This window comes from Carcharhinus amblyrhynchos, chromosome 7 (genome assembly GCF_965287045.1).
Source record: "Carcharhinus amblyrhynchos chromosome 7, sCarAmb.v2.hapA, whole genome shotgun sequence".
In the NCBI taxonomy this organism is placed as follows: domain Eukaryota; kingdom Metazoa; phylum Chordata; class Chondrichthyes; order Carcharhiniformes; family Carcharhinidae; genus Carcharhinus; species Carcharhinus amblyrhynchos.
This window is the reverse complement of record NC_137330.1, coordinates 10,492,792-10,507,926: the sequence shown is the minus strand read 5'-3', so window position 1 is coordinate 10,507,926 and position 15,135 is coordinate 10,492,792. Positions and strand designations below refer to the sequence as shown.

The 15,135-nt window shown below is 46.0% G+C and overlaps 1 protein-coding gene across 4 annotated transcripts in view; it reads left to right on the top strand.

Moving 5' to 3' along the window:
* dst (dystonin) overlaps positions 1-15,135 on the top strand; it is a 614,201-nt gene that overhangs the window by 392,023 nt on the left and 207,043 nt on the right. For all 4 annotated transcript variants that reach the window (XM_080191940.1, XM_080191941.1, XM_080191942.1 and 1 more), the window contains 5 exons: positions 752-928; positions 1,019-1,142; positions 2,826-3,034; positions 4,905-5,222; positions 10,013-10,179. In XM_080191940.1, the coding sequence (XP_080048066.1) occupies positions 752-928; positions 1,019-1,142; positions 2,826-3,034; positions 4,905-5,222; positions 10,013-10,179 (995 nt within the window). The remainder of the gene's footprint in view (positions 1-751; positions 929-1,018; positions 1,143-2,825; positions 3,035-4,904; positions 5,223-10,012; positions 10,180-15,135) is intronic.

The following is a 15,135-nucleotide window of genomic DNA, read 5'->3' as shown; positions in this document are numbered from 1 at the left end:
TGAGCTTGTGATTTGAAGAATGAGAGATAAAATATATAAAATTCTGACAGCGTATTTGCTGAGGGGTGTTTCCCAGACTAGAGAATCCAGAGCTAGGAATCATTGTCTCATATAATGGGTCGGCCACTTTGGACTGAGATGAGAAAGACCATATTTTTGGGTGGCATGGTGGCATAGTGGTCAGCACTGCTGCCTCTCAGCACCAGGGTCCAGGGTTCGATTCCCACCTCGGGTCACTGCCTGTGTGGAGTTTGCACGTTCTCCCTGTGTCCGTGTGAGTTTCCTCCGGGTGCTCCGGTTTCTTCTCACAGTCCAAAGGTGTGCAGGTTAGGTGGATTGGCCATGCTGAATTGCCTTTTAGTGCCAGGGGGCTAGCAGGGTAAATACGTGGGGTTACGGGGATAGGGCAAGGGTGGGATTGTTGTCGGTGCAGACTCGATGGGCCGAATGGCTTCCTTCTGCACTGTAGGGATTCTATGGTTCTTCACTCAAGGTGCTGTGAAGTTTTGGAACACTCTAGCCAAAGTTGCTGTAGTTGCTCCGTCATTGACTCTGTTGACTGTACTCAATCATTTGTGGACTCTTGAGGCAATAAAGGAATTTGGGGATTGGCCCAGAAGGTAGAGGTGAGGTGAAGGTCGTTTTCAATAGTCAAGCAGCCTGGAGAGAGACTGTACGGCCGTCTCCTCCTCACTGGTTACAAGCTGTCTTTGGTTCGTCTGAGTTTCCTGTTTTTATTTCCTCCCTCCAGTGCAACACCTTGGGTAAAAACCTCAGAGATGTGGTGGATATTTACAGCCAATACCAAGAAATCTCGGCCAGCCTTCTACCGTGGCTTCAAAGCACCGAAGAAGCTGCGAAAACCCAGCTGGCCGAGGCCATTGCCGCAGATCCCAAAAACCTTCAGAAGCAGCTGGAGCAAGTCAAGGTCGAAAGCTATTCATTCATCAGTAATTGCTCACATTTTCCTCTGTTTCATTGTACGAGTGGTGTTTATTGTTTGATTTGCCGTGAATAGGCTCTGCAGGATCAGATGTCTGGACACCAAAGTGTTGTTGAAAAGCTGAGGAAGACTGTCGATGCGCTTGTCAGTACCAGTGGCAATCTCCTCCTGAACCGTGATGAAATCCAAGATCATTTGGGTATGTTCTCAGATCGAGTGTATTAAAGTTTTAAGTTTATTTATTAGTGTCACTAGTGGGCTTGCGTTAACACTGCAATGAAGTTGCTGTGAAAATCCCCTAGCCGCCACACGCCAGCACCTGTTGGGGTTACACTGAGGGGAGAATTTAGCACGGCCGATGCACCTAACCAGCAGGCCTTTCGGACTGTGGGAGGAAACTGGAGGAGACTTTCACAGACATGGGGGGAGATGCACAGACAGTGACCCAAGCCAGGAATCGAACCCGGGTCCCTGGCGCTGTGAGGCAGCAGTGCTAACCGCTGTGCCACTGTGCTGCCCATGCACACGTGTGCATATAATTTTCTGCTCAGGAACAGGCCACCAGCCCTCTTAGGCAACGCCAACACTTACGCTGCACACAAGCCTCCCCATCCCCTTCGTCCACATTATCAGCATATCATAGAAGCATAGAAAATGGGAGCAGGAGTAGGCCGTTTGGCCCTTCAAGCCTGCTCCACCATTCATTATGATCATCCAGCCCAAACATTTGTTCCCATTTCTCCCCCCCCCACCCCCCCATATCCTTTGACCCCTTTAGCCCCAAGTGCTACATTTGACTCCTCCCTGAAAACAAACAGTAATTTGGCCTCAAATGAAAGCAAATTACTGCGGATGCTGGAATCTGAAACCAAAAGAGAAAGTGCTGGCAAATCTCAGCAGGCCTGGCTGCATCTGTCAGGAGAGAAGAGAGTTCAGATGGTCCTTTGTCAAAGCAATATTTTGGCCTCAACTGGTTTTCGTGGTAGAGAGTTCCACAGGTTTACTGCTCTCTGGGCGAAGGAATATCTCCTCATCTCAAAGCCTCAGACTGTGACCTCTGGTTCAGGATTCCCCTACCATCAGGAACATTGTTCCTGCATCTACGCTGCCTGCTTATAGAATTTTATGGGTTTCTATGAGATCCTTTCATTCATTTCTCCCTCATTTGTTTATCTAGCTCCCCCCCTTTAAATGCATTAATGTTATTCGCCTTGTGGTATGTTCTGATCATTAATGTTACATAGAATAATCACCTCTCTCTCTCTATACTCACTACTCTCTTTTCTCTTCCTCTCTCGCTCCCTCTCAGCAGTATATTAATCAAAATAAGAAGTCTCACAACACCAGGTTAAAGTCCAACAGGTTTATTTGGTATCACCTGATGAAGGAGCGGCGCACCAAAAGCTCGTGATACCAAATATACCTGTTGGACTTCAACCTGGCGTTGTGAGACTTCTTACTGTGCCCACCCCAGTCTAACGCCAGCATTAATCCAAAGACCTTGGATCTTAATGTTCAAACAGTCTTTCTTTAATCTGCAGTATTGGTCCCCTCAGATCTTCAGGGCAAAATTTTCCCATCCCGTTGACCACGGGAAGCATAGCTGGTGGGACACGGACCTTGCAAAGGTCCGTTGACCTCGTGTGGGATCTTCCGGCCTTGGGGCAAGTGCGTTAGGAAAATCCTGCCCATGAAGCATGCTCGGGCTTGGAAATAACCTCTTGAAATGCGCTGGTTTAAAAAAAAATGCAGCCTATTTTAAATCGGATAGAGAGTTGCCTGGATGTTATTTGGAAGCGAATTGGGAATGCGCTTTAAAGACTCATAAATCTGTAACAGCAAACAGGAAAGAATAATGTGACCAACGTTTGCCTCTGGATAGATGATGTCGTGTCCAGGTACGAGAACCTATCCAAATCAACCAGTGACCGCAATGAAAAGCTACGGATGACACTCACGCGGTCCCTGAGTGTTCAGGATGGATTGGATGAGATGCTGGATTGGATGGGGCGTGTTGAAAAGAGCCTTGAAGATGAGGAGGAGATGCCTTTGAATGCCGCTGCCATTCAAGAGGCCTTGAGTAAAAACGCGGTGAGTGGAAGTGTCTGAAAATGAAATATGGCAAGCGCTTGCGAAACTAATTTATCCGCCACGAGTCATTTTAAGTGTTGGCTGTAATCACTGGAGAGTGTTTCGACGTCGTTCAGTGTGGTGTACATTTAATGCATGCGAATAGCATTGAGGAAAATCTGAATTGAAAATTCAAAACCATCATTAATCACCCGAATTGTTTCAGTGAACGAGAACAGAAGTGATTAGGGTCAACTTCCCTGAGCAAGGACTGAAGTCTTCACTTTGATAGAACTCCTCTGAGCGTACGCTAATATTTCAGATGTATTTTAAATTACAGGGTTCAAAATTAAAGCTTCAAATTCTGAATACCGGTCTGCATTTTCTGTCTAAAGACCCTGTGGCTCCATTATCTGACAGTAAGCAGACTACCCAACCGTGGAAGATTTCACAATGCATAATTTTATTCATTAGAAGATTAATGACAAAGTAAAATGCTACAAATCATTAATGTGTCAGACATAAAATACCAAAACCCCAGCCAAAAGGCAAATTATTGCCTGTGTTGAGAGTTGACTTTTATCGTTGTCACGTTTAAAAAAAATGAAAACACACAAATTTACATGTATTGACTGATCATATTGGTTTTAGACCTGAAAGTCTTGGCACGGGTCTTCAGATGATTTACTTTACTGTCTTTACTGCCTGTTTGCACTCTGTGAGGTAGCAGGTTAGTGTTACGGTTCAGGTCAGAAACTCCAAAATGTTTTATGAAGCCCATTTGGATCATAAGTTTTGCATCTTGAATTTGGCCAGGATAAGCATAATAGGTTTCAACTCAGGTATGATTCAAGTGACCCACTAGGGAGCTTTCATCAAACAAAGTTTATTTAAGAATATAGTTAACGTCTAGTAAGACTATTAGCAATAACTCTTATCAATTACAAAGAATACAAAAACAACCACGATAGTGCATAACCCTTAACAGATATATTGAAAATGTTCCAATCAAACCAGTCCCATAAATAAAACCCTTCCACAGGTTTAACACAGCAGAGACTAATGCTCATGTGATACTAGAAATGAGTCCTTTGGATGAACGCTGCAGTCCTCTTGATACACTCAGAACAGTTTGAAGTCAGAACAGCCTCCCAGAACACTAGGCTCAAGGCAAGCCACCAATAGATTCTTTGCTCCAGGAAGGCAAAAGCCTTGCTTTCAGATAACCAGCAGAATTTCCAAAAACCTGGCAGAGAGAGAGATTTCATTCCAGCCTGGCATCCCTTCTAAAACTAAAACTCAAACCTCAAACTGCAACCAAACTGATCTTTTCCTGTACTGCCAGAGGTGCCCAAGCAACGGGACAGGAAAGTCACGCAAGTTGCTGCAGACATCAACAGGACTGGAAGATGCCAACGGTGCCAGAAACGACGCCATGGACAAAGTGGAAAATCTCACCCGAGGTCTTTTTCAATATTAGTTGTATAAAATTAATCATCACAGAGACGTAATGCCGAATTTTCCTGCCCCAGGAGTCGGAGCGGGCAGTGGCAGATGGTGGAAAGGTCCATTGACCTCGGGTGGAATTTTCTAACCTTGGGAGGAACATGGTCAGAAAATCCTGCCCATAATCTTTTATTTCCCCTATTGTTCCTTTCGGTGGAGTTTTATTTTCCATGATGATCCTGTAGCGATCATGTGTTCCAGATATGGATTAATCACCTCTATTTCTGCAAGGATTAGCCTGTTCCCAGTGGCGGAACCAGCATCATGTTGCTAAGTCTGCTCAAGTGGATTCATGAAAAACAATTGTAAACATCTGTTCTGATTTAAAGTGCTTAAGCTGACCACTAATTCATATCACTAAACACTCGTGCTCTTCCTCTTCCAGGCACTGGAACAAAACATTGCCAGTCGCCAAAGCAGTATCAGCGCGATAAAAGAGAAAGCCAACAAGTTCATTGCCACCGCAGACGTGTCCAGTGCCTCTGCGTTACAGGCAAAGGTGGACGAACTCGCCAAACGGTTCAGTTCAGCCAGTGGCCGGCAGAAGGAAAGAACAGCCAAACTGGAAAAGCTCAGAGACAAAGTGGAGCTTTTTGAGAAGACTTACCAAAAAATGGAACAATTTGTCACCAAGAAATCGCTGACCCTCCCTGAAATTGACGGACCAGGAAAAGATGTCACAGAACTCTCGCAGCACACGCAGGTAGATGGTTATTTTTTATTTGATTTATTGTTGTCACATGTATTGGGACACAGTGAGAAGTATTGTTTCTTGCGCGTTATACGGACAAAGCATACCATTCATAGAGTACATAGGAGAGAAGGAAAGAAGAGCGTGCAGAATGTAGTGTTACAGTCATAGCTATGGTGTAAACAAAGATCAACTTGATATAAGGTAGGTCCATTCAGAAGTCTGATGGCAGCAGGGAAGAAGCTGTGCTTGAATTGTTTGGTACGTGACCTCACATTTTTGTATCTTTTTCCCGATGGAAGAAGCGGGAAGAGAGAACGTCCAGGATGCAGGGGGCCTTGATTATGCTGGCTGCTTTGCCGAGGCAGCGGGAAGTGTCGACAGCGTCGATGGGTGGGAGACTGGTTTACGTTCATAAGCCCTTGTAGTTTCTTGCGGCCTTGGTCAGAGCAGAAGCTGTATCAAGCTGTGCTCCAAGCAGAAAGGATGCTTTCTATGGTGCATCCTTAAAGGTTGGTGAGAGTTGTATCGGACGTGCTGTACTTTCTTAGCCTCCTGAGAACGTAGGAACGTTGGTGGACTTTCTTAACTATTGCATCGGCATGAAGGGGCCAGGACATATTGTTGGTGACCTGGACACCTAGAAACTTAAAGCCCTCAAGAATTTCCACTTCATTCCCTTTGATGTAGACAGACAGAGGTCTGTGCTTCACTACACTTTCTGAAGTCGACGACTAGACCCTTTGCTTTACTGACGTTTAGGGAGAGAGTATCGTCATGAGTGTTCACTTGTACCCACGTGGAGAGGGGGCACTGTGAGTTCTGACAGCCGCAGAATTTCCACCACCACCATGGTCTCACGTCGTCTTGTTTATTTTATCCATAGATTTCAAAAAAAAATCAGAGTCTGATTTTAAAAATACATTTGGATAAAGGTAAACAAACTTTTCTGCGTGAGGCTGCGGTGCGCAAGATCCACAAAAGGTGATGGCCTAGTGGTATTATTTGCTGAAGCATTAATACACAAAACTCAGCTAATGTTCTGGGGACCTGAGTTCGAATCCCGCCACAGCTGATGGTGAAAGTTGAATTCGGTTAAAAAAAAATCTGGAATTAAGAATCTACTGATGACCATGAAACCATTGTCAATTATCGGTAAAACTCATCTGCTTCACTAATGTCCTTTAGGGAAGGAAATCTGCCATCCTTACCTCGTCCGGCCTACATATGACTCCAGGGACACAGCAATGTGGTTGACTCTCAACTGCCCTCGGGCAACTAGGGATGGGCAATAAACACTGGCCAGCCAGCGATGCCCATGTGTCATGAGTGATTTAAAAAATCCAAGAAATAGATGGATTTTCCATTAAAACCTTCCTATTTATTATTTACAGGTTATCTGTTTAAAAATTGTTTTTGATTTATTCATTTAAAAAATTGCTTTAAAAAGAGAAACCACCACCTGGGATTCTTTCATGGCATGAAAGTGTTTGTTAAGGACTGTTTAAAGTTTATTCATTAGGATCACAAGTAAGCTTTCGCTAACACTGCAATGAAGTTACTGTGAAAACCCCTGAGTCACCACATTCCGGCATCTGTTTGGGTACATCGAGGGAGAATTTGGCTTGGCCAATGCACCTAACCAGCATGTCTTTCAGACTGTGGGAGGAAACCGGAGCACCCAGAGGAAACCCACACAGACACAGGGAGAATGTGCAAACTGTACATAGACAGTGGCCCATGCTGGGAATCAAACCCAGGTCCCTGGTGCTGTGAGGCAACAATGCTAACCACTGTGCCACCGTGCTGCCCTTTGAAGCTGACTGAGATTGATTGCTATTACACAATAAGTGCATTGTCATTGTATCATTTAACTCCCAAGAAGGTAAAAGGAGAACCAGACAGAACTTGGCCTTCTCATCCACTAATTCCCTTGTTTCCATGGGATGTAAAACTAACCTTGAGACTTTGTCCACTGTTGATGATTTAAGACCCAACAGTCAATCTCAGTAATCCCTTCAAGGCAGAACAACTGACAATTTCAACGTTTGCTGTAAGTCAAAAAAAAACCCAGCAGAATGGAATGGGAAATTAAAAATTAAACCCGTAAAATGATCGATGCAAACAAATTTGGCTTTGTTTGATCCTGACCTTTTGAGCTGGTGTGGAAGTGGAGTGTAAAGGAAATTCTCTTGGTCTATAAAATGAAGTCTTTCTCTCGTGTGTCTAAGTCACAGGATCGTTCAATCGGCATCAACCTTTCCTCTCTTCCTGCTCCGACCTCCCTCCAACACCACCGCACCCCCCCCCCCCCACCCACTAATATGTCTGCTTTATTTGTTCCATCCATGAATTCCTCAACCATGGGGAGAATTTCCCCATCCCACCCATCACGGGAATCGTAGCGGGCAGGGGGTGGGCCACACAAAAGGCCATTGCCCTCGGACGTGATTCTCCAGTTTTGGGGCGAGCGCGGTTTGAAAATCCCGCTCCATATCTCCAACAACAACAACAACTGATTAATTAATCATTTTCCCTCTTGCCCAAGCCCCCCACAGCGTAGTGTCGATACCAACTCTGGTTAAATGTGTCCCTGAAGGTACCAGATGTCTACCACCCCACCCTATCAAACAGCCCTTTCTGCCATCCCGCTCCATCTCCAACAAATAAATGCATTTCCAATAAAGGGAAAAGTTTGTTCAATGCCCCTTATACTTTCCCTCCTGATTTCGCCGATAACATGCCCAGGAAATGAAGCTTGAACTCCAGGATGACACTGAAGGGCTGGCAACCCTACCCTGGCGAGAGAAATCACTAACATATTCTCTCGATTGGTTATACCCACATGCTACACAGTGCCGTTCCTTTTTAATGCCTTGCAGCACCACAGTGGCTGTCCTTTCCTTGACCCGCTCTGGTGGCTTTCTGCCATCTCTTTTTGCTTCACGCCGATCACTCAATTGGAAATGCACTGCTCTGACAAGTGAAAAATAATACAATGATCTAAACAGTATTGTTACTTTGCTGTTATTGCTTGGCCAAGTTCAAGCCAAGCCTTGGCTTCAAAGTTTGGATCAACTACAATCGAGCTTTTCCCTTTTGGTGGCGGTAACAGTTTTGCTCGTTTATAGAATCTTGCAGCACTGAAACATGTGGTGCCTGTGTCGGCGTGTTTGAGGGAACTATCTGATTAATTCCACTCACCCGCTCCTCCGCCATCAATCTACAGCTCTTCCCTTTTCAGTGACTTATCCTTTTAAAAGCTCCTCTTTAATATGCTTCCACTACCCTCATACCTTTTTTTTTAAGAAGGGAGTTCGGATATCTGCAGGGAACTACAGACCAGTTACTTCAACGCTGGAAAGGGAATAGAATTCTTACCCAACAAGAGAATAGAAATTCAAGATAAAACAATGGATAGCAGCTCTGGCTCTCTGGCGCTCCCGCTCTCGCGCTTCAAGACCAACTTCATAGACCAATCTACTGGACAGCCTTCCTAATACTCTGTGTTTTAGCTTAGTATCAAGTTTATTTGATTACACCTCTGCAAAGCACTCTAAATCACTTTTCTACACCAGAGGTCCTTTAGAAACGTTTCACTTTTTAAATAAAACTTTCTTTCCCCCATAACGAAATACAGCGGCCAACTCTTACACTATCCGCACTTATAGTCATCTGCTCTTTACATTGGGCAAACCCTAACCACTTCCCAATGCCATCGAAGCTAATTACAAAGGCAGTGCTTGAAACATATCAATCATGTTGACCATTCCAGGCAGCTCAACAAGTGCGTAACCTGTACTTAACCATTTTGAAAGTTCTCCTGATTTCAGGCCATGTTAGGGCTTTGAGCAGGTCCGTATTTTGTTGAAGTGTGGTTACTTTAATGACAAAGTTGCGATTGCCATTGGATAATGATTCAGTGAAGCAGTTGCCAAGTGTGGATGCCCTGTTATTATCATGTTGACTACGTAACTTTCTTGGCTTTATTGCCCACCACTTTGTCGCGGTTGTATCGGGTCAACGCTAATGCAGCTGCTGGTGCAGCGTTTAAGTTTAATGAGTGTCCACGTAGGCTTACATTAACAGTGCAATGAAGTGTTAATGTATGCTATGGGGAGGCGATGGCCTAGTGGTATCATCGCTAGACGATTAATCCAGAAACTCAGCTAATGTTCTGGGGACCCGGGGTTCGAATTGTGCCACAGCAGGTGTGGAATTTGAATTCAATTAAAAAAAAACCTAGAATTAAGAACCTATTGATGGACATTGTCGATTGTCGGAAAAACCCACCTGGTTCATTAATGTCCTTCAGGGAAGGAAATCTGCCATCCTTACCTGGTCTGGCCTACATGTGACTCCAGGGCCACAGCAATGTGGTTGACTCTCAACTGCCCTCCAAGGGCAACTGAGGATGGGCAGTAAATGCTGTCCAGCCAGCGAGACCCATTTCCCACACGTGAATAAAATAGTTACTGTGAAAATCCCCTAGTCGCCACTCTCTGGTGCCTGTTCAGGTACACTGAGGGAGAATTTAGCGTGGCCAATGCACCTAATCAGCACGTCTTTCAGACTGTGGAAGGAAACCGGGGCACTCGGAGGAAACCCACGCAGACTCGGGGAGAATGTGCAGGCTCTGCACAGACAGTGACATAAGCCAGGAATGGAACCCAAGTCTCTGGCACAGGAGGCAGCTGTGCGAACCAGTGGGGATAGTTTTGTGATTTGATTGAGTCCTGCGGTTTATCTGATTCACTTAATGCTGCCGGGATTAAGCAGAATCTTGGCCTTTATTGTTGCAGGAAATGAATGCTGAACTACTGGACCAGAGTAAAGATCTGAACACATTGAACCAGTTGGCTGAGGAGCTGGGCGGTTGCGCCACAGCTAAAGAACGGACGCAGATCCTCAACAAGGTCAATGCTTTGTCTAAGAACTTTCAAGAACTGGAAGAGACTATCAAGAAAAAGTGAGTGGCTAACGCTTAACTCTCGAATTATTTTTTCTTCTTGGACAATGAGTCAGCAGGTTCTGCCAGTATGTTATTTTCACAAAATGTATCCTATTGCCTGTATCTGATGAACGGTTGGAACTGCCGAAATCCATTATTGGCAAGTTCCAAATAGAATCTCCCAATGTTTATCATAACCCAGTTTTTCTGCAGTAAACAATGGGAAAGGCTGATGTTTGCAACAAGCTGGTGTTGGCTTTGGAACTGGTTTGCTCTTGGATGTATATTTCTCCTTCTCTGTCCACCCTCCAACCCACGCACTCAATATGTGCTTGTGTTCTCGCTCTCTCTTCACCCCCTGATCCTCGCATTACTGCATGATTTGATTTGATTTATTATTGTCACATGTCTTGGGATACAGTGAAAAGTATTGGCTTGCTTGCACGCCATACAGACAAATCATGCTGTTCATAGAGGAGGAAAGGAGAGGGTGCAGAATGTAGTGTAACAGTCATAGCTAGGATGTGGAGAAAGATGAACTTAAGGTATGGGAGGCACGGTGGCTCAATGATTAGCACTGCTGCCTCACAGCACCAGGGACCTGAGTTCAAATCAGGCCTTGGGTCATTATGTGTGTGGAATCTGCATGTTCTTCCCGTGTCTGCATGAGCTTCCTCCAGGTGCTCTGGTTTCCTCCTGCTCTCCAAAGATGTGCAGATTACGTGGATTGGCCATGCTAAATTGCCATTAATGTCAGGGGGACTAGCTAGGGTAAATACATGGGGGATAGGTGGGATTGTGGTCATGGGCCAAATGGCCTCTTTCTGCGCTGTATGATTCTACAATATCTAGTCTACCAAGATAGGTCCATTCAAAAGTCTTGACGGCAGAGGGAAGAAGCCATTCTTGTATTGATTGGTATGTGGCCTCAAACTTGTGTATCTCTTTTCCAATGCAAGGAGTTGGAAGAGAGAATGTCCGCGGTGTGTGGGCTCCTTGATTCTGCTGGCTGCTTTTCCGAGGCAGCGGGAAGTGTAGACAGAATCAATGGACGGAAGGCTGGTTTGCATGATGGGCTGGGACGTGACACTTACTTTCATTCCAAACGTGTGTCTCTTTCTCTCACTCTTTTCCTTGTTCTTCCTTTCTTGGTCTTTTTTCCCCCTTTTATATCTCACTTTCTGTCTCATTTACTTCTCCTGTTCACCTTTTTCTTGCATGCCACACGCTCTGCCTCACACGGTCCTTTCCACCCGCCCCCCAACTTGTCTTTAACTATTCCACTCTTGAAAAAGCTTTGGTTGCAATTCCTATCCACCCTGTTAGGCGTATTGGCCAGAATTCTCCAGCCGTTCACGCTGGCGAGGAAATCCCACTGTCGGTCACGATCGTGTAAGGCTGGGAGGCCGGAGAATCACACCCATTCTGCGCCATATTTCTTCCTTACCCATATTAAGTATTCAGGTGAACATTTCTGCTCTGTTATACATTTCATACACAAGGTCAGTCTAACACGAGGAGAAACGGAGGTGGGATTCCACATCAACCTTGCTAATCATAGAATCCCTACAGTGCAGAAGGAGGCCGTTCAGCCCATCGAGTCTGCACTGACAACAATCCCACCCAGGCCCCTATCCCTGTAACCCCATGTATTTACCCAAAATCCCTCTAATCTGTGCACCCCAGGACACCAAGGGGCAACTTAGTTTGGCCAGTCCGCCTAACCCGCACGTCTTTGGAACCGTGGGAGGAAACCGGAGCGCTCGGAGGAAACCCACGCAGACATGGGGAGAACGTGCAGACTCCACACAGGCAGTGACCCGAGCCGGGAATCGAACCCTGGAGCTATCAGCAACAGTGCTAGCCACTGTGCCATCATGCTACCCATGTGCCAAAATGCTCCAAGAACCTCATTAGCAGGCGGCAGGATGTGGAGCGAGTAGGATCTCAGCAAGACTGGGACCCAAGGCACAGACTCAGAACAAAGGGACAACCCATGAGAACCGAGGTGAAGAGGAATTTCTTCAGCCAGAGGGTGGTGAATGTGTGGAATTCATTGCCACACGAGGCTGGGTCATTGAGTGTATTTAAGACAGAGATAAATAGGTTCTTGATTGGTAAGGGGATCAAAGATTATGGGGCAAAGTCAGGAGGTGGGGTTGAGAAACTTATCAGCCATGGTTGAATGGTGAAGCAGACTCAATGGACCGAATGGCCTAATTCTGCTCAAATATATTATCGTAAAGCCAGCTGAAAGGATGTGGAAATCAGCATAACCATTCAGAGGCTGGGAAAGTGTGGACTTAGACCACAGCTCTTATTACTGCCATGAGATGTTAAGTCCATCAATTCCTCACTTCTCTGATGGGCTGGAACAGTTTGCTGTTTCTCAAGCCTTATCACCAGTCTCTGTCTCCTTCTAATCTGGTGGTTGTGATTAACTCACACCCACTGCAACTAAATGAGAAGCATTAGGAACCGTTTACCTCATCATCTCCCCCCCCACCCCCACCATCAAGGTTGAGTGTGAGTAATTAACGGAAAGCTGGATGACTGCTGCATTCCAATTCCAGTGAATCAGAAACCACATGTACAGTGGTATTGGACATCGCTGCTGAGACTCCTGCTCGTGGGTTAAGGAAAAGTTCCTTCCCTGCAATCCTTGAAATCTGACGCTGAGGAATCTCCTTGCTCTCTGCCATATGCAAAATCATTGTAGCCATCCGCCTCTCATTACTCGTCCATGATTATTTTCTTACTCTTGTAATTGTCTTTATTTAAGTTTATGGAGACAGAGTCAATGAACAGTAGGGCGCTAGGAAGTTCTGTGGAACAAAGGGGACCTTGGTGTGTTTATCCACAGATCTAGAACATAGAAAAACTACAGCACAAACAGGCCCTTTGGCCCACAAGTTGCACCGATGATAGCCCTACCTACTAGGCTTACCTATAACCCTCAATTCTATTAAGTCCCATGTACTCATCCAGAAGTCTCTTGAAAGACCCGATCGAATTTGCCTCCACCACCACCGACGGCAGCCGATTCCACTCACCCACCACCCTCTGAGTGAAAAACTTACCCCTGACATCTCCTCTGTACCTACTCCCCAGCACCTTAAACCTGTGTCCTCTCGTAGCAACCATTTCAGCCCTGGGGAAAAGCCTCTGAGAATCCACCCGATCTATACCTCATCATCTTATACACCTCTATCAGGTCACCTCTCATCCTTCGTCTCTCTAAGAAAAGACCAAGCTCCCTCAACCTATCCTTATGAGGCATGCCACCCAATCCAGGCAACATCCTTGTAAATCTCCTCTGCACCTTCTCAATAGCTTCTACCTGTAATGAGGCTACCAGAACTGCGCACAGTATTCCAAGAGGGGTCTGACTAGGGTCTTATAAAGCTGCAGCATTATCTCCCGACTCGTAAACTCAATCCCTCGATTGATGAAGGCCAGTACACCATACGTCTTCTTAACCACATCCTCTACCTGCAACGCTGATTTAAGAGTCTTATGGACCCGGACCCTGAGGTCCTTCTGATCCTCTACACTGCTAAGAGTCTTACCCTTGATATTAAACTCCTTCACCCCGTTTGATCTGCCAAAATGGACCACTATACATTTATCCGGGTTGAAGTCCATCTGCCACTTCTCCGCCCAGCCTTGTATCCTATCGATGTCACGCTGCAACTTCTGACATCCCTCCAGACTATCCACAGCACCACCAACCTGCGTGTTGTCAGCAAACTTACCAACCCATCCCTCCACTTGCTCATCCGGGTCAAAGTGAAAGTGGAAGGGCATGTTAGTAGAGTGGTGGAAAAGGGCAAATGAAACGTCGGTTACAAAAGCAGGGAAGTCAAGTTGGAATTTCATAACACTTTGGTGAGGCCACAGCTAGAGCACTGTGTGCAGTTCTGGTTGCCACATTACAGGAAGGATGTGATTGCGCTGGAGGGGGTGCAGAGGAGATTCACCAGGATGCTGCCTGGGATGGAACAGTCAAGTTGTGAAGAGAGGTTGGGTAGGATTGGGTTGTCTTTGTTGGAGCACAGAAGACTGAAGGGTGACCTGATTGAGGTGTACAAGATTATGAGGGACAAGGACAGAATGGATGAGGAGCAACTGTTCCCCTCAGTTGAAGGGTCAGTCACGAGGGGACATGGGTTCAAGGTGAGGGACAGGAGGTTTAGCAGGGGATGTTAGGAGAAATCTTTTTACTCAGAGGATGGTGATAGCCTGGAATGCACTGCCTGGGAGAGTAGTAGAGAGGTTGCCTCACATCCTTTAGGAAGGATGTGAATGAGCCATGATGCCACCATGCCAATGTCAACTTGTGCCAAAATTTCCCAAAGTGACTGCTATATTGAGAGTTTGTTCACGACAGGAGGACTGCCACAGGGATAGCAGAAATGCCTTAGGGATGTCCTCAAAGCCACTAGTGTGGACATGATTCAAAGAAGAGACAGGTAACACCTCACTGATACCACTTTCAACACAAAATCACTCCTGAACCAGTCACTGAGCTTCAGTGTGAAGATGATGCCTATGTCTGCGCTCACTCAGGAACCAAGCTCCCAGTGAACGTCGACTCTTTCTCTGAAGCAACGAGAAAATGGGCCTTTACTGGAAAACTGAGCTCCACTTCCAATCAACTTCCACAGTGCCAGGGCAGCACGATGGCACAGTGGCTAGCACTGCCGCCTCACAGTGCCAGGGACCAGAGTTCGATTCCCAGCTTGGGTCACTGTCTGTGCAGAATCTTTGCATTTTCCCTGTGTCTGCGTGGGTTTCCTCTGGGTGCTCCGGTTTCCTCCCACGGTTCAAAGATGTGCAGATTAGGTAGATTGGCCGTTATTAGTGTCAGGGGATTAGCCGGGTTAATACGTGGGGTTACGGGAATAGGGCCTAAGATTGTGGCCGATGCAGACTCGATGGGCTGAATGGCCTGCACCATAGGTTCTATGATTC